Source organism: Alternaria incomplexa (genome assembly GCF_024043165.1).
Source record: "Alternaria incomplexa strain BMP 0042 chromosome Unknown scaffold_8, whole genome shotgun sequence".
In the NCBI taxonomy this organism is placed as follows: domain Eukaryota; kingdom Fungi; phylum Ascomycota; class Dothideomycetes; order Pleosporales; family Pleosporaceae; genus Alternaria; species Alternaria incomplexa.
Window position 1 is genome coordinate 1,524,712 of NW_026249857.1, and position 26,902 is coordinate 1,551,613.

At 52.7% G+C, this 26,902-nt stretch overlaps 7 protein-coding genes across 7 annotated transcripts; 4 read left to right on the forward strand and 3 right to left on the reverse strand.

The window, feature by feature from the left end:
* Nucleotides 1-413: 413 nt before the first annotated feature.
* Nucleotides 414-2,717, forward strand: HSP78 (chaperone ATPase hsp78; the record flags this gene model as incomplete). Its single annotated transcript, XM_051435852.1, has 1 exon — nucleotides 414-2,717. The coding sequence occupies one exon, from the start codon at nucleotides 414-416 to the stop codon at nucleotides 2,715-2,717; it is 2,304 nt and encodes a 767-aa protein (XP_051290710.1).
* A 547-nt stretch (nucleotides 2,718-3,264) lies between these two features.
* Nucleotides 3,265-6,018, forward strand: J4E90_006306 (uncharacterized protein; the record flags this gene model as incomplete). The annotated part of the gene is made up of 7 exons (XM_051435853.1): nucleotides 3,265-3,382; nucleotides 3,433-3,779; nucleotides 3,826-4,356; nucleotides 4,572-4,785; nucleotides 4,862-5,255; nucleotides 5,306-5,853; nucleotides 5,900-6,018. 7 exons carry the CDS (start codon nucleotides 3,265-3,267, stop codon nucleotides 6,016-6,018), a joined length of 2,271 nt encoding a protein of 756 aa, XP_051290711.1.
* A 142-nt stretch (nucleotides 6,019-6,160) lies between these two features.
* J4E90_006307 (uncharacterized protein) lies at nucleotides 6,161-6,440 on the forward strand (the record flags this gene model as incomplete). The annotated part of the gene is made up of 2 exons (XM_051435854.1): nucleotides 6,161-6,289; nucleotides 6,336-6,440. 2 exons carry the CDS (start codon nucleotides 6,161-6,163, stop codon nucleotides 6,438-6,440), a joined length of 234 nt encoding a protein of 77 aa, XP_051290712.1.
* A 432-nt stretch (nucleotides 6,441-6,872) lies between these two features.
* On the reverse strand, nucleotides 6,873-8,546 carry J4E90_006308 (uncharacterized protein; the record flags this gene model as incomplete). The annotated part of the gene is made up of 2 exons (XM_051435855.1): nucleotides 6,873-8,341; nucleotides 8,396-8,546. The coding sequence occupies 2 exons, from the start codon at nucleotides 8,544-8,546 to the stop codon at nucleotides 6,873-6,875; spliced, it is 1,620 nt and encodes a 539-aa protein (XP_051290713.1).
* Nucleotides 8,547-10,154: 1,608 nt separating this feature from the next.
* Nucleotides 10,155-11,000, reverse strand: J4E90_006309 (uncharacterized protein; the record flags this gene model as incomplete). Its single annotated transcript, XM_051435856.1, has 3 exons — nucleotides 10,155-10,322; nucleotides 10,372-10,934; nucleotides 10,988-11,000. 3 exons carry the CDS (start codon nucleotides 10,998-11,000, stop codon nucleotides 10,155-10,157), a joined length of 744 nt encoding a protein of 247 aa, XP_051290714.1.
* Nucleotides 11,001-15,942: 4,942 nt separating this feature from the next.
* On the forward strand, nucleotides 15,943-17,173 carry J4E90_006310 (uncharacterized protein; the record flags this gene model as incomplete). The annotated part of the gene is made up of 2 exons (XM_051435857.1): nucleotides 15,943-15,947; nucleotides 15,997-17,173. 2 exons carry the CDS (start codon nucleotides 15,943-15,945, stop codon nucleotides 17,171-17,173), a joined length of 1,182 nt encoding a protein of 393 aa, XP_051290715.1.
* A 4,708-nt stretch (nucleotides 17,174-21,881) lies between these two features.
* On the reverse strand, nucleotides 21,882-26,260 carry J4E90_006311 (uncharacterized protein; the record flags this gene model as incomplete). The annotated part of the gene is made up of 3 exons (XM_051435858.1): nucleotides 21,882-25,708; nucleotides 25,873-26,125; nucleotides 26,180-26,260. The coding sequence occupies 3 exons, from the start codon at nucleotides 26,258-26,260 to the stop codon at nucleotides 21,882-21,884; spliced, it is 4,161 nt and encodes a 1,386-aa protein (XP_051290716.1).
* Nucleotides 26,261-26,902: the final 642 nt, after the last annotated feature.

Consider the following 26,902-nt stretch of genomic DNA (forward strand, 5'->3'; position numbering starts at 1 on the left):
CTGAGAAAAACGCGCTAGCCTTGGCGCTAGCACGTGCCCCTCCCTGCCCGCGACAGTCACGAACACGAAGAGTCAACCATGTCATACTCATGCCAATCTTTGTGCATCTACAGCTTGCACATAATACCCACACGAACACATTCTCGTCTGCGCACTCGGCTTCCATCTGTATCGGTTGTGGATGCTGGAAGCCTGGAGTGTTTGCTCATAGACGCGTAGAAATCTATCGAACCACCGCGCATCTTCGCCGAAGCCTGTGCTCCCGCCATCCATTACGAATATAATGATACCATCTCCAACTCCTCCAAATTGACTTTTGCTTGCTTTTTGACTCTGACATCGTCATGCTGACTAGTAGAGCACGCATAGCCGCGAGGCGCATCGCCTCCCCCTCGACCTCACGATCACTTCCCATGCGCACATCGCCGTCATGTCTCAACGCTTCCGCGATACGACTGCCTCAGCAGCAGAAACTCCTACGACCACTCATATCATCACGAAGCTATGCCACCAACGGAGGCCGACCACACCCTCCAGGTGGAACACATCGCATGAACCTGGGTGGCGAGCCGGAAAAGCCTGCGTTGGAACAATATGGTGTGGACCTTACCGAACGAGCGCGTGACGGCAAGCTAGATCCAGTCATCGGACGAGACGGCGAGATCCAACGTACCATACAGATTCTATCGAGACGAACGAAGAACAACCCAGTCTTGATCGGCTCAGCGGGAACAGGAAAGACCGCCATCCTTGAGGGCCTAGCCCAGCGAATCGTCAAAGGTGACGTACCCGAATCGATCAAAGACAAGCGCGTCATATCTCTTGACCTCGGGTCTCTCATTGCTGGCGCGAAGTTCCGCGGAGATTTCGAAGAGCGCCTCAAGAGCGTCTTAAAGGAGGTCGAAGAGGCGAAGAAGGGCGTCATACTGTTTGTCGATGAACTACACACATTATTAGGTCTGGGCAAGGCAGAGGGCAGCATCGATGCTAGCAATCTTCTGAAGCCCGCCCTCAGCCGTGGAGAGCTACAACTCTGCGGTGCAACGACACTCAACGAATACCGACAAATCGAGAAGGATGCTGCGCTTGCGAGACGATTCCAGCCAATTCTAGTTGGCGAGCCGACCGTACAAGACACCATCTCGATACTGCGCGGTATCAAGGAGCGATACGAGGTCCACCATGGTGTCCGCATTACCGATAACGCCCTAGTCGCCGCCGCTGCGTACAGCAACCGATACATCACCGACCGCTTCCTTCCCGACAAGGCCATCGATCTGGTAGACGAAGCCGCGAGTGCCCTGCGCCTCCAGCAAGAGAGCAAACCTGATGCCATTCAAGAACTAGACCGTCAAATCATGACCATACAAATCGAGCTGGAGTCGCTCAGGAAAGAGACAGACATTGCCAGCAAAGAGCGACGTGAACGCCTCGAGGAATCTCTGAAACAAAAGCAAGATGAAGTCAAGGGCTTGACCGAGAAATGGGAAAAGGAGCGAGCTGAGCTTGACGAAATTAAGAACGCGCAGGAGAACCTTGAAAGGGCAAAGCTCGAGCTCGAACAAGCTCGCCGAGAGGGAAACTTTGCCAAAGCCGGTGAGCTGCAGTACAGCAGGATCCCCGAGTTGGAGCAGAAGCTCCCAAGAGACGAGGAGGTCACCGCGGGCGCCAACCGACAGGGCTCATTGCTACACGACTCTGTCACTGCCGACGACATCGCATCCGTGGTTTCACGCACGACCGGCATCCCGCTCTCCAAACTCAACTCGGGCGAGAGTGAGAAGCTTATACACATGGAAGACACCCTACGGCAATACGTCAAGGGCCAAGACGAGGCGTTGAAGTCCGTCGCAAACGCCATTCGTCTGCAGAGGGCTGGCTTGTCCGGCGAGAACCGACCCATCGCTTCTTTCATGATGTTGGGACCGACTGGTGTAGGAAAGACCGAGGTCTGCAAGAGGTTGGCAGAGTATTTGTTCAGCACTCCCCAGGCTGTCATTCGATTCGACATGAGCGAGTTTAGCGAGAAGCACACGGTTTCGCGCCTCATCGGTTCACCTGCAGGCTATGTTGGATACGAGGACGCTGGCCAGCTTACCGAAGCTGTCCGACGAAAGCCCTACGCGGTTCTCCTGTTCGATGAATGGGAGAAGGCTCACAAGGATATTTCGACGCTTCTTCTGCAGGTACTTGATGAAGGCTTCCTCACAGACGCCCAAGGACACAAGGTCGACTTCCGCAACACCATCATCGTCATGACATCGAACCTGGGTGCTGATATCATCGTTGGTGACGACGTGCTGGACTCGGCTGGAAAGGAATCTAGTGAAATCTCACCCGCAGTACGCAGCGCTGTGATGGATGTTGTGTCCGCCACGTATCCACCAGAGTTCCTCAATCGTCTAGACGAATTCATCATCTTCCGCCGTCTGTCACGCGAAGCGCTCAGGGATATTGTGGACATCCGTCTCAAGGAACTGCAGCAGCGACTGGACGACCGTAGGATTGTACTACAATGTCCAGACGAAGCCAAGCAGTGGCTATGCGATAGAGGATACGATCCGAAGTTCGGTGCTCGGCCGCTGAACAGGCTCATTGCACGTGAGATCGGCAATAGCCTCGCGGATAGAATAATCCGTGGTGAGATTCGCAGCGGAGACACGGCTAAGGTCGCCATTAACGCGGAAGGCACCGGTCTCACCGTTGCTGCCGCATGAAAAAGTATGACTAACGACGATATGACTGTATAACAGAATGTAAATTGTACTACTGCATGTACATAATGTAGCATCAACGGCGTGTGTAGGTAGCACATTTCCTCTCTGTAGATTGCATCAATGCATAAGATTCTCTTCTTTGATTCAGTATCCCGCGGCAGGCACGCGTCGCGTAAGCTGCCATGCGTGACTTCCTCTTCCGTCTCAGCCCCCACATCTTAGCATTCTCTCACCCCACCGACACCCAGCCCTATCAAAGTCATCTTTCTCGATTCCCGCGATGGCGCGCAACTCTTCGTACCGGAGTCGGGGTAGTCGCAGCAGTACTACCTCGCGCGGAAATCGCAGTAGTCAGAACCGCCGCACACCCACCTCCACTAGCAACTCGCATGCATCGTCCACGCGCTCTGCTTCAAGCGTGCCTACAGGACCGAGCAGGTCGCGGGCAGAGGTCCATCGAGGACCATTTCCGGATACATCAGTCAATACGCCTTCTGAGGGTCGGAATGATGCCGACGGAAACGAGGATACGTTGATCGAGGTCATTATGGCCGTTGATATGACATTACGCGGTACAGTAGGATGTTGCTATTACGTCGCAAGAGACGAGAAGCTGTACTTCATGGAAGATATACAGTGCGGCGACGTTGATGTCATTGACTCCCGTGGGTTTCCCTTGTCTCGACTTCCAGAGCCTACGTTAACCCGCGCGCAGTGAGAACATTCATCGAGCCTACAGTGATCTTGGTATCGACAAAAATTGACGACAAAGTCATCGACAGGTTCGATCCAGAAGCTAGGAGCGACAGTGCAAGCAGCGACAACGACCAGTTTCGCCTCCCATTCCTGCTAGAAGTGAGACCACCCAATGAGTTCTCATACGATGCCGCAAAGAACAAGCTTGTCAGCCTTCGCTTGGGTGACGAGAGTGGCGCTCGTGTCAGTTTCAACATCCCAGGAGAGCTTGCATCAATGAACCATCTGGATGAGGAAGGCATGTTAGGCCAGCAAGGACAACTGCTCCGGCTAGCAGGATGGATTGACCTTGACAGCCGTTCGACGGTATTCCCGCGCTTCCCTTGGAAGATGCGTCGCTAATACTGCACAGGTCGGCTGCGCTGGAGCACTTATATCGTATCTTCAACGCCGACGCGCTGCAGCATACCTTCCTGGCGATCGCTCAGCTTATCTTATGTTCCGTATCACAACACTGGAAATGTTCAGTCTTCGAGAGACTATGTTCATCAACGCAGATACACTTCATTCTTTACAAATTATGGGTGCCGAATCACATCCGCACTCGCATAACAAAGGGCCGACCAAAGCCAGCTCCGGCGAAAAGGAAGGGCTCTCCGTGTATGGGCTATTCCACCATCTCGCTCGAACACCACAAGGAAGGTTCCTGCTTCGGCAACAGTTCCTGCGCCCCAGTCTCAACATCGATATCATCAACGAGAGGCTGAGCACGATAGCGGTGTTCGTTCGCCCAGACAACGATCCCGCTTTACAGGCACTTGTACAGAATCTCAAGAACATCAGCAACATGCGTGCCATGATGGTCAACCTGAGAAAGGGCGTGGGCGGCTCAACGAAAGCAGGCGGAGGCTTTTCCAAGAGCATATGGACATCTATCAGAGCGGTACGTCTCGCAAGACCACCACCGTACGTCATCAGGCTGATCCTGATAGTTTGCATTCCATGCCCTCAAGATCAAAGACACATTACAAGATGTTCTCGGCGGTGAAACTTTAGCGATCAGGAACAAGGTACTTACAATTACCAGCCTGATGATCACCATAAGGCTGTGCCAATAGCCTGTGGCGGTTCATAGGATTGCGATGTTGACATTTGCAGGTCTTCGAGAAATTTGAAGGTTACCATTTAGCTCAGATCGGAAGAAAAATCAGTGAGACCATCGACTTGGCCAGTTCGGCAGAAGAAGGTCGGACTGTCATCATGCCCGGCGTTGACGACGAGTTGGATCAGATGAAAAGGACTCTGGACAGTCTTGACGACTTTCTCAACCGAGTAGCGCGGAAGTTGTCTGAGAAGATGCCCTCCGACATCCGTACGTCACACTGTTCCTGTTTATCCCAGTTTCTGCTACCTTCGGGCTACACCGAATCAAAGGCTGACCAGATTAGGCGCCACTCTTAACGTCATCTACTTCCCGCAAATCGGATTTCTCTGCACCACTCCCGTCAATGAACTGAGTGGTGATGCCGTCTATCAAGGCACCTTCGACAGTCCATGGGATAGAATGTTCGCCACTGAAGAGCAGGTCTACTTCAAGAACAGCGAAACTCGTGAGATGGATGATCACTTCGGCGACGTGTACGGCATCATCTCGGATCGCGAGATTGAGATCAGCCATGAGCTCGCACAGTATCTGCTGCAATATGAAGAGCTGCTGACATCTTGTTCGGACGTATGCGGAGAGCTTGATAGCCTTCTTGCATTAGCACAAGGTGCGAAGATTTACAAGCTGTGTCGCCCCCGGATAACCCATGACAATGTCATACGTATCAAGGGAGGCCGGTGAGTCTACCAATCGTGGAGGCGGTATGCAGACACTGACTTCAGTCTAGCCATATTCTGCAAGAGCTCACAGTATCATCCTTCGTCGCGAACGATACGACGCTAAGAGGCGGGGAAGGCGATGGAACTCCTGAGGAAGACGTCGATGATAGCTATGGTACCGGTACCCAACCGATCACGAGCTCTGCAAGTCGCCATACCTATGCGCATAAAGATAGCGCAAGCATGGTTGTATTGACTGGGCCCAACTACTCAGGCAAGAGCGTGTACCTGAAGCAGGTCGCGCTCATCGTATACATGGCCCATGTCGGATGTTTCGTCCCAGCACATAGCGCAAAGATTGGGTTGACGGACAAGATTCTTTCCAGGGTCACGACGCGCGAGACAGTGTCTCGTGTTCAGAGCGCTTTCATGATAGACCTTCAGCAGATTTCACTCGCGCTGAGTCTGGCGACGCGTCGCAGCTTGCTTATCATCGATGAGTTCGGCAAGGGGACAGAGTCCAGCGATGGCGCTGGTCTGGCATGCGCAGTCATGGAGTACCTGCTGAGTCTGGGGTCTGAGCGACCCAAGGTCATTGGTGCTACGCATTTTCATGGTATGTTAGCTTCAAATATGCATGAATCCGATGCTAATCTCACCAGAAATCTTTGAGATGAACCTGCTTAAGTCAAGGCCTGCTCTTGCGTTCGGGCACATGGAAGTGCGCATCGATGCCGAAGCGTCGGAAGTCAACGAGCAGATAACATATCTCTACAAGTGAGTTCACTAAGATGCTAAAAGTTGAAGGATACTGACAGCATTCAGCTTTCGCGAAGGTCGAAGTACCTCAAGCTTCGGCACATGGTGAGTTGGTGGCTCTCGCCGCTGCTAGCAATCATTAACACCAAAACAGCTGTGCCGCCATGAACGGTGTACCTCCTGAGATCATCCAGCGCGCAGAGAATCTGATCCTCCTTTCCGTCTGTGGCGAAGACCTGGTAGCTACGTGCTGTCAGATGCCGGAAGATGAAGCTGCAGAACTCGAGGACGCGGTACGTGTCACTGAGTGTTTGGAAACATCAACTGATGCGGACGTAGGAGCAGATCGCGAGAGACTTCCTCGAGGCCGACGTCTGCCAAGACCCGAAGAACACCTTGGCGGACATACTGACTGTATCCACGACCACAGATTCGCGCAGTTAGCAGTGGTGGACCTGATCTGAATGTGGGGCATGTGGGGCACGTACGAAACAGTGGTATGGGATACGGAAGGACTACAGCTCGTCTGAACTCAATGCTTTACTATATCACATAAAATGCATTACGATAGCCGCATCATGCGCGGATTAATCATTCCATCATGCAGCATACCAAAAGACTACCAAGATCACGGCGCCAAACCTTGCAAATGCCCATCCAAACAAGAAACCCATCGCTCCAATCCAATAAACCATGATACCCCAGGCAACCTCCAGTACGCCAGCGCCATCATCCAAAAAGAAAAAACAAGACAAACGATCAACGATCAACCATAGACACGACCGACGCCCTCAGCCCAAACTAAAAACTCCACCGTCCATTCCCGCGCCCTCCCTGGTGCGCCGATTAACATTACCACATCCATTCAACATCCATCTAGCGCCTGACCTCAAAATCGCGAAACGTAACCTTCTGATCCGTAACATCACTCCCACTATCACACCCATCCCTCGGACTAACACTCGGCGTCGCATTCCCATCCGTCAACGCAAAGATGCCCATAACCGTACCCGTGAAATCCCTCGCACTCAACATCCTCGTATCCACCACATCGACCTGGTTCCACCGCCTATCTCTTTCCGGGTCGCGGAACTCGAGGGCGTACCGCTCTTCTGCGGCTATGATGCGTAGGTCGACGGCGGTGGAAGAGCGGGAAACGGGTTCGGGGTAGGAGGCAGTGTATTCGTAGTCTTTGGATGCGTCGACGAAGTGGACGTGGATGAGGCGGGTGGAGAGGCAGACGGAGATGCTGGCGTGGCGGAGGGGGTCTTTGTAGATGGTCAGGCCGCCGATGGCGTTGGAGTGCGTGGCTTCGTTGTCGAGGAGGACGGTGGCTGTTGCGATGGTTGTTACGCTTCGTTGGCGGCGGGCGAGTAGGGCTAGGGGTGCTGATGCGGCGGAGAGGCTCGAAGTGGTGGGTGTGAGCGTTATTGAAGAAGCTTTCTTGTAGGGCCGTCGCAAGGGCTTGTGCAGGTATACGTCTTCGATGTGAGGTTTCAGTTGGCGGACGTTCTTGAGCAACTGCGCCGCGGCGAAACCCATCTGCACTGTGCGCGGTGTGCTGAAAGACATCTGCGGTTGCTCTATCGTTGGCCATTCATCCTGCGGCCATTCGACTGTTGTGAGAAAGGTCTCGCGACCCATCGGTGCTGACTCCTGGTCTCCTCGTACTCCTATAACTGCAGCCCACCATTCCCCGTTCACGTCTTGGAAGATCTCGCCGTGGCCGATATTCTGCACATACTCGTTTGTGCCATCTGCTGTCAGTACAGGATTGTGCGGACATTGCTCATATGGGCCCCATATGTCTTTTGAGCGTGCTATTGATAGCATGTGGTGTGCAAACGTTCTGCCTTGTGCTACAAGTAAGTAGTACCAGCCATCTTTCTTGTAGATGTGGGGCCCTTCGGCGTCGCCATCTGGAAAGGCACCCAAGATTTCTCGGGTCTCAGATAAGGGTTGTCCGGTATTCACATCGATCTCAAATTGCTTGACCGTGCAACTAGGCTCCCTCATGCGGTTCATCATCCATGAGCCTTGAATGTAGGCGCGATTATCGTCATCGAAATAAAGAGAAGGGTAGATGCCGTAGAACTCAAAGGGTATCGCATCGCTCCAAACATCGGACCAGATGTCTCTTGTATGAATTAAGAGGTTGTCTGTTCGCCAGTTGTTGCTTTCGGGGTAGCAGTTTGTACAGACGATGTAAAAGACGCCGTTGTGATAACGGATTGTGGGTGCGAATAGGCCTCCGGATGCTACCATGACATTGCCGTCATTGAGCGGCATGGCGGTTGTGACAGCATTGCTCAAGTCGAGTTGTGAGGATCTATTGATTGCGTTTCCTAGAACGCTTCAGCCGATGCTCACATCTTTGCAGTATGCGCACAGAAACGAACCAATGTGTTTCCAGTCTTGCAGATTTGTTGATGCATATATCGGAATACCTGGGAACAGATGAAAAGAAGAAGTTGCGAGATAGTAGATTCCGTTCACAAGGACGACAGATGGATCAGGAGCGAAGCCAGGTATGATGGGATTCCGGAACATGCTTCAGGCTTTCAGTGTGCACAGTGAGACAGCGAGACAGCGATCGAGAGGTTTGCAAAGTTCGGAGGATGACGCGACGTGGACTGAGTGGCGTCGAGCGGTTCCGATCGGAGAAAATTACCAATTGCGGGCTTGATAGCAAAGTGGATTCGGTGTTCGGTGTCGGGTTGAATTGCTACTGCCTTAAGTTGGAATCCCACCTCTGTCGTGCTGTATTACTCCATGGAGAAATCTGCGTCCCGTGTTTTGCGCCTCCGTTTCACCACGGAGAAATATGGAGCGCTATACCAAAAGCGTAACGGAGTCGCTCGCTCCACCGCCCATTCGGCTGTAATCCGCGAGCCACAATCCCCGGCAGTTGACAAATCGTGAGTAGCGCATATGCATGATTCGGGGGTCGCCATTTCGCCGTGGAGGAATTCTAGGCTACCTCGAACGCTGATGCGGGTGCAGACGAGTAGGTGGCTCCGCGACGCGAGCATAAGTATTGCGACTGCAACGACGTTTCCATGTAGCTCCAGCGCATTATACAGGTTGCGAGCGATTTTCTTTTCTGGCTTTTCGTTACCACACTGATGATGCTCAATATTGGAGGGGTCGGATGAGGAGACTGCCCACAACAAAAGCGCACCAATACGGACCAGGGATCACAAACGTTATCATGAAAGCCTAGGTCTTCGCGATCTTGGGCAGCGAAACCGAACGTTGGCTTGGTTGATGTGTCTTCGGGTTTCTCTCGGATCAGTGGGTCGACCATTTCGGAACGGATGTTTTCTCATCTTCCCGCTTCCGATTAACTATGGTTTCGAGCTTGCTTTGGTCGGCAGCATCATCCCTATTCCCGCATCCTTGGATCATTCGAATCGAACGACAGCTAACGGCGCCGTTGAGACAAGCGCATGCGATCGGCAAGTACCTTATGCTGCGATAAGTGTCGGTATGTTCATGGCTGCATTCGACGATGAGTGTATCGCAGACAAAATTGGTCGTCACGAGGTAGCCATTCTTGGTCGTTCGCATTGTATTGCTGGAATCTTCGTCCAGGGTCTCGACAGCTACAGTTTGCTGCTTTCATGCGAAAAGCTCATCGGCGCACTGGATACGGCTTTGGAGAGTCGCTCGCTTCCGTATGTGTCGCGGAAATCATGTCCGACAATCTGCGGGGTATGTGTTTGACTTGGTGGTGGGTTCATTGGCCTTGTTTCGTAGGTTGGGCGACAACACTACTCCTGCCAGGATGCCATGATCGTTGCCGGCCAATGGTCTTGCGTACACGCCGATTATGGTGAATCATACATTAGACGTGACTGGGGATGTCGCGTGCCCGCCCTTGCTCAACCACCGCTCCCAGTGCTGATGGCCACCATAGGCACGTTACACCTTCCCGAGTCTCATGTATAGCTGATTCTTCACGGACAGCATGCGAAAGCCATGATGGCTCTTTGTAAGTTCAACGGGCGAGATTACGAATTTGTACCATTGCACAAGAAGTGGCAGTACAAGAGGAGGGCGTAATACGATCCGAGGGCGCGTCGTATATCGAACGCTTCGAAAGCGTGAATTTGCGCTGTACACTGATAGTACGTCTTGAGTAAACTGTCGAGTAGTCTAGAAGCCGCGATTATAGTTGAGCTCCTCGGAAACGCGAGAATCCAGTCTCGATAGCACATCCAAGAGGGTGAGGAACAATGACTTCGCACGCTCCTTCAGGGATGTGTTATCGGTCTCTTGTACAATGTTGAGTAGAGTCGTTCCCATGCGTCGAATCATTTGCACCTGCGATGCTGTCAGTGATACTGCTTGGATGAACATAAAGTAAACTTACGCAAGGTTCTCCATTAACTTGAAGGGACTCGAAGGATGCTTCTGATAGTATGCGGACCATGTCACTAGCGACATCGATCTTTCTCAACGCAATCCCGTATGCCCGGCCAGGAACGCCTAGGTGCTCAGCCACTCCACCATCGTAGAATCTCTGGAGCAGCACTAGCTTCAGACAGTAGTAGGTGACACATAGATTTACTCTTTGGATATCAAAGGCCCGTTGAATCCTGGCCACGGTTGCTGGATCAGATGTATTCGTGGTGTCCGGCACCTTCACATCAAATCGGAAGTGATCGATCATGCCGATGAACTCGAGGTAGTCAGTGATGACTATCGTGTGTTGAGGGCCAACCAACGCAGAGCCATCCGTAATGCCTTCGTTCCAAACATCCAGAGTGTCGAACTTGATGATTATGTCGGATGCTTTCGTCCATAGGTCTTGGCAAAGATCAAATCCCTGGCTGACCATGCTCTCTATATCGAGAGCGTTTGGAGTGGTCGAGTATTCCAGCAAAGGCGCGTCGGATGACGGACGGCGCCAGTACGATGTGGTTATTTTAGCCCCTACACAAAGGCGATGAAGCGATATTGGACGACTGATTAGGATGGATGCGGACCTGTCGACAGCATGGATCTGCCAGAAGATGTTCTTCAACAGATGTTCCTCCACTGGGTCAAGATTCTCGAATGTAGATTCTTCGTAGAGCCGCATTTCTTGTGTCAGGCGTATAGCTTCCCCTAGTATGTGCCAGGATAACCGCGTCTTTCCCATAGCACGCAAGGCGTTGGCATGGTAGAATCTCGTCACCAAAGCGGTATAGTCGGGCTGCTCGATATCTTCAAGATTTATGTCAAGTCAGCCAAAGTCTCCTTTAGAACGTTGAGAACGTTTCACAAACCGTAATCTTGATGTAGCTTCAGCGTCTCGCGTGAGGCTGTAAGAAATTGACGTCCAATCTCTTCCCGCATCGGGAAAACGGACGCAGGTAGCATGAGAGCCGTGCACGCACAAATCGCTGTCAGGAGTGTGCGGTTACGTAATGACACGACATCTCCAGAATCGAGACATGGTGATTGCGATGCTGATGAGGGACTGAGAACGCCGTGGGCTCCATCACCTTCCAAGAGGGGGACCATGGCGCGAATGGACGGTTCGTGAACAGTGGGTGCTATAGGAAAGAGGTAATGCATGTACAAGGTGATCAACTGATCCGCAATGATATGGGGTGCAAGCCCCGTCTGTAGTTGCACGTGAGGTGAGGACTGTGAGCGTCTCGCCGCATTCGAAGAAGCGCCTCTTGACGTGATTGTCGGGGTTTGCGCTTGAATTGTGGTATTGCTAGAGCGGATATCGCGTTGATGCGCCTGGCCACCTGCAGCTGACATGGATCCATGATCATTAATTCTGAAGGTCGGTTGCGTGGTCGCATCTCGTTTGCGCTTTGGTCCTCTCTTCTGAGGTGCTATCGTATACACACACTCCAATCGAGAGATATGGCAATTTGAACATGGTGTAGATATCGCATCGCACTGACGGCGTTAGCGAAGTTCCTAGAAGTACTTTCTTTCCGTTGCATTTGCGTTCAATGTCTCACCCTGACTTTGCGACGTTTGCAGGCATCGCAGGCTCTTTTCGTGACAGGTGCGTTCGACCTGGTGGTGTCATCAGGCACGTTCACATCACCATATGGAGCGTCTGGAAGTTCGTCAAGAGATGTCATCGGATGTGTTGTCGCTCCGGAAGACTATAAGGCGCGGGCTGGATGATCGCAGGGGTAAATCTCCGTGGAGAAATGAGATGGGGAAATTCAAGATCTTCCGGGGTCGGCGAAACTCCGACGGTATACCACATTGAGCGATAGTGCATCCACCCCTGCACATGACGTCGCGACGCTGTTCATGCATCGCGACTTGCTGAAGTCCTTTTGCTGTCGCGGACGTCGTCAAGCATGAGTAAAAAGCGATAAGAGACGAATTGAGATCAATCCAGTGAAGCCGTAGGGGACGCTAGTTCCACATTCCTCTCTTCCAAGGTTCCTTACGCCCAGCCTTCCGAGCAGCGCAAAATGCCATCCCACGGTGCTCGTGCTGGCGCGATGCAATCTCTGCATCGATCTCCTAAATGAAGAGTAGGGCTGATGGAATGACTCTACGGAGTGTATGTAGAATGGTTTGATCTGATCTGTAGGTATTGAGGGTTTCGTAAAGGTCAAAGCAGAAGTTGCTAAAAGACCTTGGGAAGAACGTCTTGATGCTGCTGCTGACCTAGCTTTTTCTTCTTTTACTTTAATCATCATAGATTACGACAGTGAATAAACGATATCGAGTCCAATCAGGTTTCAGCAATGACATAACGAGGACGACGTAGGTAAGGTAAAGCTGAAGGTAGTTCAGCTGTCGTTGAGCCAATCATCATCGACCAGTGACTTACCGAAGATCTCGACGCTGACATATGGAAGGGCCTCTAGGTCTGCAATTGTTTCCAGATACTATGCAAAGTTGCAATAGTTGCGAATACTTACAAACATTGCGAACAATGACTACCCCGTGGATAGATGGCACCATCTTATCACTGCACGTGGTCTGTTCAACACCGAGCGCGCCCACCTCCACACCCAGAGACGACGTTCCAGAGACGATGAAGCAAGATGAAGGATCTTCCAGCAGGAAATGTGTCTTTTTCGACTTGCTTTGAAACAACCACGACGTGACTGTTACTGTTTTTCGAGTCACTTGTTCATGAAGCTATCCTTTCGGGACGAGGCCGCATAAATTGCGACGCTATCAACCGTTGTGCATCGAGTCTGTGCCTTACGATACCCATACTATACTTCTTGCTCAAGGAGGCAGGTCGAGGCAAATGAAATGGTACTGCTGGAGGGTCAAACCTCGTGTTGGGTAGCCGTTAGACTTTAAGCAATATTGACGCTTGTTAGATCCTACTTTCCCGAAGGAATGTGGTACGCGTACCCGTGCCGCAAGTTGATGTGCCGACCACAGAGCAAACCAGGGGGACGACTGGATGAAGAGTCGTATTTGTCGGTGGCGTGAAAAGGAGGGGCAACAGCGCGCGATGAGTACGTGCAGTGGATGATGAAACATGATGTTAAAGTACGGTCGCCTGAACAGCATTCCTTCCGACGAACAACAGGCCAGTGAACGGTAGCATCGAATGGAACGTGTTCCACCCAAGACGTTTCCAGATAGTATCATCGGCTGTGTGCTGGTCTCTTCGCTCCCCGATTACGACGCCACAGAACCCAATCTCGAGCCTCTCTTGTTGATACCAGTGCTCCTCATGCCCTTGTCCGGGTTGAGGTCTGGATTTCGACAGCCGGTCGTGTTGGATAGGATCATGCGCTCATAGCCGCACTGCAGGTCGCTTAATAGTGACATGCTCTAGCCTCAGAATCTTGCCGTCACCGTACAGGGTGAGCCTTCTCCTCAGGGAGGTAGTGCGTGTTTCAGCCTTCAGTATGAATGCAGTTGAACATGCAAAGCGATTTGAAGTCGGGGTCCGCCGGGTTTCCGCGCTACACAACCTATCTCGGTATTGCATGCTTGGGAAGTGTTCCTGAACGGAAGTGGGTATTTCGCATATGGTAAGAGGCACTGTAGATTGCGATGCCTTCCAGGTCGTTCGGCGCATATCTGCCATTGAGATAGGGGAGGAGTGATGGTGACGGCTAATGCCCGGCACGCTATGCTGGTTTGATCGCTAGCGCGGGCGGCTAGTGGCGTGCCGTTCCCGAACCTGCCCAGGTGCCAGGTGGAGTTCACACACTTTCACCCACGTCTGCGCCCCAACACAGCTCAATACCTGTCGCTATGCAGGCTCCGGCCCCCCATCTTCTGGCAAAGTCACATTTGCCGACTTGTTACTTTTCGCGTTAGAGCGTCATTGATGCCTCTACTATCACTGCATCGCCTATACTGCAGCCTTGACGCGACTGTGTGGCTCACGCCTTGGCTTTCTTTTATTATGCCCGAGGCTGAGCGTGCCTGGGGTAGCACCAGTCTGCGACGCCTCGCTGAGTACTATTTCTCGACAGCGTGGTCGCACAAGATCAGTAGCCTGAAAACTAAGGTGTCACGAGGCGGGCAGCTGCGGAGTGCACAGGCGAGTGTTGGTTGATGATCGGCCCGCCATACCTCAGCGTCGGCCAGACAGCTCTTCCCGATACACCTGCGCGAACCGAGGAATCTGATGGGTCTACGGGTTTCAAGATCACGTACAGCCAAAGAGTGCCCTGGTTTATTTGCAGCATGCAACCGTTATCCCAGGCTATGTTAATCGCTATCTAGCCAAGTTGAAGGTAGAGTTCTACCTGTCTTACGTGGATCCAGCCCTAAACTATACCGAATGCTGCTTAACACGCTATTTTGTACCTGTACATCGGGTATCTTACCGACACGTCACCAGATCAAGCATGCGAGGCTTGGTTCGCACCGTAACAAAATCGATTAGCGTTGTTCTTTTCGTGCAGCATAGCCAAACTAGGTAGGTCATCTAGGAATACCCCACGCGTCCATTGTGTCAGTCACGTAGGGAGAGACCGTCCGCGGATGAATCGCAGGGGTCGATGACTGGGAGGCCTAGCGCCGCGACCTTGAACCAATGTTGCTGCAAGACACGAAGACCTCCCCGAACAGGTGGAACGTTGAGACCTTCGTGGAGAGTCAATCTATCCAATGCGGTCAACTCATCTGCCCGCGACCGCAGCCTCAGGTCACCGAGCCTCATCAAATACCGACTGTGTGGCACGGTATCCATTGTCATAGCCACCTCTGCACAGGGGATAGTTTTGAGCATGCGATTGCTTTATCATCGAAGAGCCACTACCACAAGATGCGCACGATTCGCTTCTCTGGCGCCTTGGTGCACACACAGTTCAATGTTCTTCGGGAGGATTTTCAAACAGAATTGGCGCGCAACGACACGCATATTTGGTTTGCGGGCTGCCCGGTATACGCTAGGCTCGATGAAGCATGTATGTTCGCCTGTAAGCCTTCAGCCCCCATGTTTCCATTCAAGGCACTTCCGGCGCGATGGGTACAGCATTCCCTGTTCATGCAGAGCCAAGCATCAGCTCAACGCCTAGCCTAGCAGCCACCTGCATCGCGGATACGCCTACAATGGAGTGGATCCAACCACCATCGTTCTTACATCAACCTAGTTCAGATTGGAGCTATCTGATCGCCCATCATTCTATATATTATGTGCTTCTCCATGTCTACTTCCGCACTCCATCCCACGTTCACAACATCACACAACACAATGTTTCAGCCTTCGACTCAAGCTCTCGCACCGTGCCCACCACAATCACCTCCTACCGAAGACATGGTCGTTGGGCCAGGAATCACCTTCTTATCGACTGGTTCGCACGGGGAACAAAAGCCTCGCAAGATGAGAGCTTCCTGCGACGCTTGCTCTCGTGCTAAGGTACACGATCTACCCTTTCATCGAATTGGAAACAGTCCCTAACGCCGATGCAAGGTCAAGTGCGACAAAGTCAGACCAATATGTCACCGATGCGGCACCATGAGTATCTGTTGCAACTACTCACCCTCCATGAGGTATGTCAGCTTTGTGTCCAGCCCAGCATTCGAGCTTACGCGTTTACAGACTTGGGAAGCCACGCAAGAACAGGAATCTTGACGGTTCCATCAAGCGCGAGATCTCACCAGCGGGCTCTTACGTCCCTCTTGGAGCTAGAATGGATCTACTCCCACGCGCCGCATTATACAAGTATGAAAGCTCTCCAGAACCGACAGATCCCTTTTACTTCGGTCCCCGTACTCCAGAGTATCACTATCAAGACGCATTCATCGGCGACACGTTCAGTAGTAGTCACTCTTCCGTGGGCTCCGAAGGTGTCAACTCGCGTGTCAACACCTGGCCAAACGATGAACAGATGATGTATACAAACAACACAGAGATGTTTGCTCCAGTACCACAGTATCCTCCGCCATCCACGGCTTTCCATGGACACGTTCACGTTCGGTCGACTAGTATTTCTAGTCAGCCTGACATGGTCACATCGCTGGAGCGAACTCAGACCCCAGCAGCTATCAGCCATCAGTTTCTTGGCATGCCTGTCTCGCATGATACACAGCAGGAAAAGATCATGGCTTCTCCACCCCCCATGGCATCAGCGCCTTTACCGACACCACCCGATTCCAACATTCTCCTGAGGCATGACTGTACTCAGTTCGCGTTCCAAATTCTTTGCAGCTTGTATGTCCCACCTGAGAACCAGTCTACTGCTGGTGACTTCAGTTCGCTCGACGGTCTCCCCGCTTCAGGGTCTGTACTCCCAACCAACATAGCCGCCGTCGACAACCTTTACACACTCTTGAACTGCGATTGCTCATCGAATCCCCACTTCTCAGCTACAGTCAACCTGGCTATTATGAAGATACTTTCCTGGTATCAAGCGATGGCAGGTGGAGATCTGCAAGGCGATAGCTATTCCATCGAAACTTACATGAAGACACTGTCGTACCAGCAGAGTTTGCGCGGTGCCTTGGACTCTGAGCACGAGCAGGTCTATCAAACCAACCTTATCCTTGCCGAGCTCTGCAGGATTGAGAAGCTTGTCGACAAGTTCTCTGAGCGATACTGCAACGTTACCAGCACAGCCGAGACAGGCATTGATTGCGGTGTGTATGTGGCTATGGAGGCCTCGCTTCGAACCCGCGTCCGCGATACCTTCAAGATAACCATGTCGGTCGCTCCGGAGAACGTCAAGCGTCAGATGGCATCACGAACACAGGGCCGTCTGCGTGTCCATACGGTGTAGCTTTCGTTCTTTCGCCCTTGAGGAGCTTCTTTTCCTTGTCTAAAGCTGCACGATACTCCCGCTTCAGTGGGCGTGAGCGACACACGCCTTCCTCTAGCTGCGTCAACTCGAAACACACGTTTACTTCCGCCCGCTCGTTCCACAACCTGTATATACCTCCAATCGCCAACTTACAGATCGATTTCGGACGATACAACACAGCAAGTGTAACCTACCATCATCGCAATCTCATTGGTGCAGTTGTAATATATTACTTATCATGAACCGTGTCTCCATTTCCAGTACAGAGAAGTACAACTAACCCGACTTCGCTATCTATACCCATTTCTGGTTACCTTCTTTCTGCGTCTCGCTTCTTGATGCCTGACTCAACTGTTCTTTACCTCGTATGATCCCAAGCACTATACCACAGCGAGCTTGCCTCCGTTACCGGGGCACAGAGTCCAGAGCTAGGCCGTCTTTTCGACACCAACCTCAAGCGGAGATCCTTTACGAACCTGTACGCTATAGTGTTAGAACTGCAGCAAAACGTGCCGCAATGCAGCATTACCGCTATTATGCGCGCGCCATTGGCAACAAAACGCCCCCAACGTCCAGGGATCGGGCAGATTGGTTGCATGTCGCTTGCGAGAGCTTCACCCGTAGGCCGGGCCCACCTTCGAAGTATGCGCATGGGATCAAAACAGGCTATGCTGACTGCTCAGGTTTGTGAATTACTGGGCCGGGCGCTTGAAATGACAAGGTAAGTTTCCACTCGCACTTCGCCAGATCGAATGGAGGACGATCGAGGAAATGATGGTCCGTCATGGTTATGAATATCGACTCACCAAAGATGCGATTGGCGATGGGTAGTCCGCGTTAAGAACGTGCGCGACGATGGCTGGAGAGTGACTTCTGAGACTCGTCAACTCAGCCAGTCAGTCGCCCTGATGCCGAACAGCTATCACCATCATCTCGAAGAACTCGCCTCCCACCTCCTTCCACAAAAGATCACCAGGCCCTCCTCACTGCGATGTCGCTACATGCCAACACATGCCACGAACAATACCTGCCCGCGCTCCTCGCCGAACATCGTCGTGTCTCGCCGAACGCCCGCTCCCAACTACAGCTTCTGCAGGATGCGTGGGAGTTTACGCGCCACATACGCACACTAATCATAGCCGAACATAGCCTTACTGGATACTCACATGCTTTCGCCAATAGGGAAGGTGGGGAAGTGTGGAAGTGTGCGGATCGCAGGATAGCAAGGATTAGCGGGGCCGTTCCTGTACCCGGTAGTGTGTAGCGCTGACACATTTGCAGGGCGATCTAGTGCTGAGGCAGGTCAGCTGTTCAACAGTCCATCTTGCGAGGGGGGCAGTGATTCGCGTTCGAACAGAACATAGCCCAAGAGACAAGTCATTGTGATCCGGAAGCGCTGTGGTGGATGGGTGGAGCTTGGAGGCAAGCTTTTGCGGGCCGATTGTGATCGGTGCGGGACAGTCGCGGCGGGCCGATGCCGCCGCGTGCGCGCATAGCCACGCGCACATCTACCGACAGGAAAGAGCGCCTAACATTAGATTACCACATACACCAGGCTATCGACTCTACGATGAGAAAACATGATGACGCGTCGCACAATCTACACTCTCTCTCACCTCAGCCTTGGACGACCATTGTACCGGCACCCCACAACACGTTCTGAACCGCCCCAAAAGTGGTGCGGACACTGCCTTCTTCGGTACGTGGAAAGGTTAGTCTTACCACAACTAGCTGGGCAAGGCGTTCTGCTTGGATGCTCATTGGCCAAATTAGATTAATTGCATGTGTAGGATGTCGGCATGGCGGGAAGGATGGCGAACCAACGGTTCTATAGATGGGTTCTGTACCCACACGACGCGATAAACCAGGCTTGGAATGGGTCAATTAACACGACTAAATCTAGGAAAGTGGCTAAGCAAATATCGATACTTTGCTAACGACCCCAAAGCTCCAAACTAACATGCTGATGGCACGGAGGAAGGCAGATACTTTGATCACCCCGTTTCGATCGCATCTCTCATTCGCAATCCTCATTGGCCGTAGAGAAAAGCCTCTCTTATCATTCTGCATGACGACGTAGTTTGCACACCACATAAGTGCGCTATCTTCTCCGCTGAACCCGAACACGTATCGCGCGTCTAGTTATTCTAGTCTGAGCTCCTTTACATGTAAGACTACTACGGACACACTTTCGTCATTCGTGCGTGTGAAGTTACACTGAAGTCACCGCAATTTGAGCCATGTGGCTGCTCGCACGCCGGTGATGCGAAAGCCATTCCAACGGTCAGACAGGGCATCGGTGAGCGGTAGGCAGGGCAAGATCGTTACAAGGAAGCAGCCTATCTCCAAGGTTACATAAGCGCACATGTCTCAACGCCACTACTTGCCGCAACACCGATCAGTGTGGCAAGGTTGGTCGCGTCTTGCTCTCCTCTGGTACCGACGTTGAGAAGAACAGAAAGCTCTACATGCGGCAGGTAATTAGCTATCGAAAGCACTGAATGCACCACGAACTGATGGTGTTGCTCAAGTGGTGGCCGCAGAAGTGGCCACATTCTTTATCTCGGTGACGCACCGACAAAGCCACCGAGGAATGTCTCTCTGCTGCCAACTCCGTCTACTATCATCAGGTCAGCGGTCGTTCCCACGTGACGTTAGCTCAAAAGGGTATCAGTCTCTTCCTCATGCCTCAACCGGTTTGGTACTGGCGTTGATCGTCAAGTTCTGCATGCACTCACCTCGCCTATTCATCGCCGACAAATTCTAGCAGCTCGGCGACTTCTAGCACCCTTTCTGCACCTAGTGTATCTGCAATCACCGACATCCAGCTCATGCACCCGGTATACCTCCCCACAATATTTGCAAGCCATCAACGTCCAACACCGATCCACGCTCCGGCAGAATTGCGCCTTCCATCAGGCTTCTAGAAGGTAGACACGTTTACACGGCATCTTATCCTTGACATTAGCGTATATCAAATTCTCTCTCGGCATGGAATTGGCTACCCACTATACACTCGGGTTCTACAAAAAAGCATACCCAAGCTCCTACGCCACTGTCGTATACGCATAGACACATACTGTGCATATGCTTGTGAATCGCGTGGTCTTGCTGCGGGGATTTGTCTCGATTCTGTCGCTTGTCAAAGGTGTTATTGGGCAGATACCATGTACGCACGAGGCGCGGTTTCAGATTTGTCCCTACGGGTGAAGTGAAGGATGTCATCTAGCCCGATACCGTGGACGTGCTTGAATGACGGAAGTGGTATTGACCAGATGCCAGTGCATTGGGTGCCGCTAAGGTGCATCACGCAGTACCAGTAGAATTCAGTCGACAATACCGCCATCGAATTACCGAGCCTGTTGATCAACCACGTGTGCGCCTTTGAACATGCAGTCAACACCCCACTCTTCGTCCAGACAGTGACTTAAGCAAAGCAGTGTAACACTAACATACAGCCACCTACCCATCACTTTTCCGCTACAAACGCCGCGGCAAATCCTACATACCACGTCCACCCCACCCAAGTATTTGGAATGAGAAGGGCTGCATACAGGAGACCCATGCGTTTCTTCAGACTACGCGACACCCGACGTACAGGGTGAAGCGGTATACCACCTCCACGGTAACCGATGCCATGCCGGCTTCCCGTTTTGAGAACGCGTGCTTTGGCTTGGAACAGAGATCATCCGCGGCATGATCGTCAAGCCACCAACATCCCCTTCGTGACGACTGCGTCCGCCTCCGTGGGAAGGGGACAGACAGCTCGATTCCCCTATATCTAAACGGCCCCCAAATTTGAGAAACATCGTAGCTGCTACTTCCGCGGCTTTCACGTCCCGATCTAGCACGCTCGTATGATGCCAGTATGTCACTGATGTAACCTGCCACCCCCCTGCCCTCCATCTTCGATACCCCCATCCTCGTAGCCCCCATTTTCGAAACGAGATGGCGGATTAGGATACCAGGAAAGTGGCTGGAGACGGCGGATGTCGGATCCGAATTCAGAGAGAGCGAGATCTAGAGCGACGCACCAGCGCAGTGGCGATCTAGACTAATGAAACAGCGAGAAAGGAGCAATAACCAAACCCACGGTAGCAGTAGAATGCTTGAAACGAGATGTCGCACCTAATCCAGCTACCTCTCCATCGCGTTCAACATGTCGCGGACACGAAGACATATGCGACACAGACGGAACCCTAACTGCGCTAGTAAAAAAGCCGGGAGATGTAAATCATAGCCGGCGGTGACGATCTTCTCAAAATTCTCGCAGTACTTAACATGCCAGATCTAAAGTCTTGCCCTGGGAGTGAGATGTGGTGTAGCTATGCAATGTTTAGATCTAGCAGTTAGGCACTGGATTCATTTTGAAACAGGAGATGAAAACGTAGACGTGAGAAGAGATATTACTATTAACTCCCTCCTTCTGGTCGCTGTTGCCATCCTACTTGACAAACGCCTTCGCTGAGCCCCTCATGTACTCATTCATGCGATATCATGACATGCGACCCAGCCATCTAAAACCGAAGTGAAGCGAACATGAACAGACTTAAAAAAGAAGAAGAAGAAGAAGAAGAAGAAGAAAAGACAAAATGGAAATGAAGCGAAGAAGTGAAGAAGTGAAGAAGAAGTCGAAAAAGCGAAATTCGGTATACATGTTCCACCACCCATCTCCAAAACCCCTCCCTTAATCCGCACCCTTTCCCTTCCCATCACCTACTTCCCCAACCCCAACCCCAACCCCATCCTCCGTAGACACCATCTCCCCATCAATATCCAGCTCCGCCACCAACTCATCAGCAGGCGGCACACCATTCGATAACACAACACCCTCACTTGCCACATCTTCCACACCACCCGGGCCCTCCTCAACATCCTCATCGGTAATATCATCCAACAGTCTACTTTGACCGGAAAGCGGGTCGGAAAGCGGGTCGGAAAGATCCATAGGGAGAGGAGTATGAGGGGCGTTTATACCGTTGATACCGTTGACCATACCACCGGCGTCTCGCAAGCCGTTCGTCAAGCTACCATTCGGAAATCCGTTCGGGAACCCAGCATGGTCAGAGGGGGAGATGGACGCAGGTTTCGGCGATACCCCAATCCCCAACTCCCTAACACTCCTCTTCATACTCTCCAACCTCGCCCTCTCAACAACACACATCCTCCTCGCCAAATCCCTCAACGCCCTCCTGCCCATCTCCACCCTACCCTCCTGCCAACTCGCCAACTCCTGCGCCACAACCTGTTGGGTATACCTGAGCTCCCTGCCCAAATCCTCGAGCTCAATTTTGCTTTTATCCATTTTATCCTGGGCGTCGCGCTGCACGCGTGATCTCGCGTCGTCGAGAAGACCCAGGGGCCAGCGGTCAGAACGGCGGACGGAAAGGTTGTGTCGGTCGATTGCTTTCTGGGTGGAGGACATGGAGGTTATGAGCGTGGAGGGGCGGGAGAGCGCGGTTAGGATGGCGGTTATTGTGCTGGAGATGGCGTGCATCGAGTAGTAGAAGCCGGACATGGGGGATGCGTCGCTCTGTTTTAGCGTTTGGGTATACCGGTCTAGCGCTTTGAGGTGTTTGGCGGGCAGGAAGGTAAGGGAGTGGAGAGCTGTGTTAGCGATTTTAGCAGCGTCGTTGAGGTCCGAGGATGCGGAGCGGACTTTGTTTGCGCGACGCAGGACGGAGCGCGAGGCGTGGTGTAGGGCGCGCACGTTTTCGCGCATGTGCTGGACGAAGAGCTCCACTTCGCGCACGTCGTAGATGGGCGCGTATTCTTCGCGGAGGCGCTCGACGCGTAGTTCGGCTTTGCGGGCTGAGCGCTCGGCGAGCATCGAGGAGTCGATGTCGGGGACGAGGAAGAACTCCCATACCATTTCGTGGGTGGAGAATGTGGGGTGGCGGAGGAGGATTTTGAGAAAGGCGTCGAGGCGGAGTTGCATGTCGCGTAAGATTGACCGCGATGGTCGAGAGGGTATCAGGTATGGTGATGCTAGATTCTGGATGGCGGGTAGCCATGAAGCGGGGTGTTCTTGTGCGAGCCATTTCGCAAGGTTCTCGAAGTCCTGTGATGATCTACGACATGTAGTGACGGTGATCGTTTTGTTGTCGTTTGGCGCCCCTGACTTTAGCACTAGGCGTACTGTTCCGTCTTCGACGAAGAAAGACCGAACAACAGTAGTCGTGCGGCCATCCGGACCGGCTTCATTCGACAAGAGCACCAGGTCGTCGATACGGTTCCGAACATCGTCGTCCTTAGCGAGCTCTACAGCGGTGAGACCACGAGCGTCCCTGTAAGATAGGTCTACTCTTGGGTCTTGGAAGAGCACCCGTACCATATCTGTTCGACCGTATTTACTAGCTACCATGAGTGGTGTGAATTGCCGATCGTTTGTTGCGTTGGCGTCGGAATCACAGCGGTACAGCAGCTTTGCGGCTAGCTGAGGGTCAGTAATGATGTGAAGCAGACTGTTGCCCTTGTTGTCGACGTGCTCATCGAGGTGTAGCGGTTGTCCATCATCTTGGTCTTGCGTTGCGGCAAGTAGTGCCTTGTCTACCATATCATGGTACTCGTCGTGATCATACGATCTACATAAAGCGAACACTGGTGTTTGGCCATTCTTGTCCTTCAGCCGCCAAGGAAGAAGATGTCCAATGCGGTCGATAAGTCGAGGCTGATTGAAGAGATAATGCGCTACACATCTACCCTTCGCGTCTGGTTTCGAAAGGTATTCTTGCAGTGCCTGAGGGCTCGGACTATTGTCCAGAATGTAGTTGAGGATGGTGTCCGTCGTCCTGGCGTGGCCCAGTTGAACGGCTGCACTCAACAGATTGGTGCCTTCATTGTTGTAGTCCTCGAAGACAAGAGAGGGGGTATAGTACTCAGTAAGACTGAGCAGGTATTGGAGGGCCTTGTCCTGTCTATTCTCAATCGCCATCATCAGTACTGACTCGCCATCAGGCCCTTGAGTCATGGTCAGCTTTTCTATCGAAACATCGCCTTCGATGGCGCTGACGCGGGAGTCGAGAGTTGTCCGTGAATGGTACGATCGTGCCGAGCCACTCGACATACTCCTCGTATCCGTGATAGAAACTTTCTTCTTCATCTTCGGTCTGCCGGGTAGTGGTGGTGTTTCAGCGCGCTGGAAGGGGAAGATGTGCGCCAAAGGGCCATCTTCATGCGCACTCCTTCCGCGAGATGGACTTCGCGGTCGTAACGAGAAGTCGTCGTCACCGTTCAAGGTCGTGCCTGCTACGGAATGCAGATCTGATAAACTTGCAGCAAATCTGACTGGGCGATATCTCGGTGGGGTTTGGCTACCGTCTGAGAAGCTGTCGACATCGGCGTTGAAAGATCTATCGGGCTCCAGTATCCCTTGCATTGTCGCAAGGTCACCAGATTTCGTGGCCTGCCACAATGCCCTGTTTCGCCGACTTGCTCTTCGCAGGCCGCCCGAATCTGTAGTGAGGTATGAGAGGACAGCCTCGAAGGTGCTGAGCGCATAGCCCATCTCTCCACTCTCGACATCATCGATGAAGATGAAGTGCCGCATGTACGAAAGCCGCGCCTGCAGATGTCGTACTGGTGCCCTTATCGCTACTATGAGCAACAATGAAACGAGTGTGTCCGCGTTGATAGTGAGAAGATGATCTTGCTTCTCCGATATTTGCTCTCCGTTTGTCATAGTCCTCGCCTGCGATTCGTCCGGCATTGTTATGTGCTTCTGTACTCCCAGGAGTATCTCCAACATCTCTTGCGGACTGCCTGCGACGCCCATCTTCTTGAACATGTCAACAGCCTTCGAAAGCCGTATGGCTAGCTCTTGCTTGCCCTTGCGACCATGGCCAATGTCGATTCCTACTTGCGATATATCGATATCCACCATCTGTCGTGTGCGGCGCTCAAGATCCTTGTCTTCTAGGAGCCGTACTTCTTGTATCCGTGGGAAGAGGATGGTGTGGTGTACTTGCTCCGCAATGTATCGTTCGATCATGCGCTCGACGATCGGACCAGTCAAGTCGGTTGTCGCGCCCAGCAATGACAGTTGCTGCTTGTCTACCATCTGGAAGAGGTCAATAGCCGCTGTTACTGCCGTCTCTAGCGATCTCCGCATCTGGTCCTCCTCGTCGCTGATTTCCAGATTCGACACGAAGCCATTCGGACCGTGAGACATGCTGCTGTGCAAGGATAAAGGCGTCGTCTCTGCTGAGGATACCGATCCGCGTCGCCGTGAACTCATGGACGAGCGCCGTGATTTCTGTGATGGTGTCGCCGGCAAGGGCTTCTCTAACTCCTTGCCAAACTCTCTGAACAGCCTCTCCAGACCGGGTTGCATCTGGCGCGCGATCATGGGGAAATGGTTCAACAGGTCGCTGAACGACTTGACCTCCTTCTTCCGCGGCATCGACGAGCCGGCACCTCCAGGCGGGCCCGCTGCGCCTGACGGCCCTGCAACTGGTCCCACATCTTGTCGCGGTCCTAGTGTAGCCGGTATTATAGGGTTCGCATCGAAGGTGCCTACGAGGGGTCGCGATATGAAGTATACGAGCCAAGGCTGCGCATCGAAAGAGTCGGGATAGAATATGGTGTCGCTCAAGAGCTGCGCTTGGTTGAGTGTCTTGAACCCTGCGTCTCGATTAGCATCCAGACGTCATCCCCTCCTGCGATCCATGTCTGCGCACCTTTGTTGCTGTAGATGAAAGCGTCCTTGACTATCACCGTCCGGCCATTCGCGGTGGTAAACTGCTTCGCCTTCCCCCGCGTCTCTCTGAAACTACCAGAGTCCTTGACATGGTTGTTCGGCCCCACTCCGCCCGGGACGCGCAGCACATGGCTTGCGAGAAAGTCTTCGGAGCCGCTGAGGTCGATGTACGAGGTGTTTGATTCTTTGTCGCGCGATGTGAGGAGGACTTCGGTGGTCGGGACGAGCAGAACCTATATCAAACAATGTTAGTACTTGGGTCTCCCCTATACTCGCAGGTGTCGTACGTGGTGCTGGGCTGGCTGGCACTGGCTGGGGAGTGCACTACGGAAGAAGGCCCGTAAGAAGGGATTCAGCACGGGAGGCATTCAATCGACATTAACGAGGCTCTGGGGGTATTTCGGCATGCGCAGAGCATGTGATCTGGCGAATTAGTCGCGCGATCAGGTGTAGGCGTCGGAGGCGTTGTAGTCGTGAATAGGAGCCTGGTGCGATGGTTCGGAATGCGATGGATGGCGACGGCGTTGGCGCAGCGGTGGGGATGTTTACGGCGGTTGCGCAAGGAGTGGAAGTGATGCGAGCGGCGAGGCTGGCACACAGACAGGCGGGTGATAGCAGAAGGTTCGCAAACAATTGGGATGATGGCTGATAGCAGCGTCGCCAGAGCCATTGGCTTGTGATGGTGATTGCTGCTAGCTGGGAGCGGCTAGCGCTCGACGCGACTCTTTCGTCATCGCTCCCGCCCTTCCCCAGCTTTGTCTCACCACGCCACGTTGGCACCAAACGGTAAGGAAACACTGTTGGACGCGTAAGAGACTCCGAAACGCGCTTTTGACGCATCTCCAGCTATCCAAATGTTTTGTCTTCCATCTCAAAGCGCGTTGTCACTGCCCTTGCGCCACTGCTGTGGCTGAGATGTGGCCACACGGTACGCGCACTGCCGGCAGGTAAAAGCGACCGAAGGCGATCATTCATAAGCACTACTATATGACAGGCATTGCCTGGGTAGA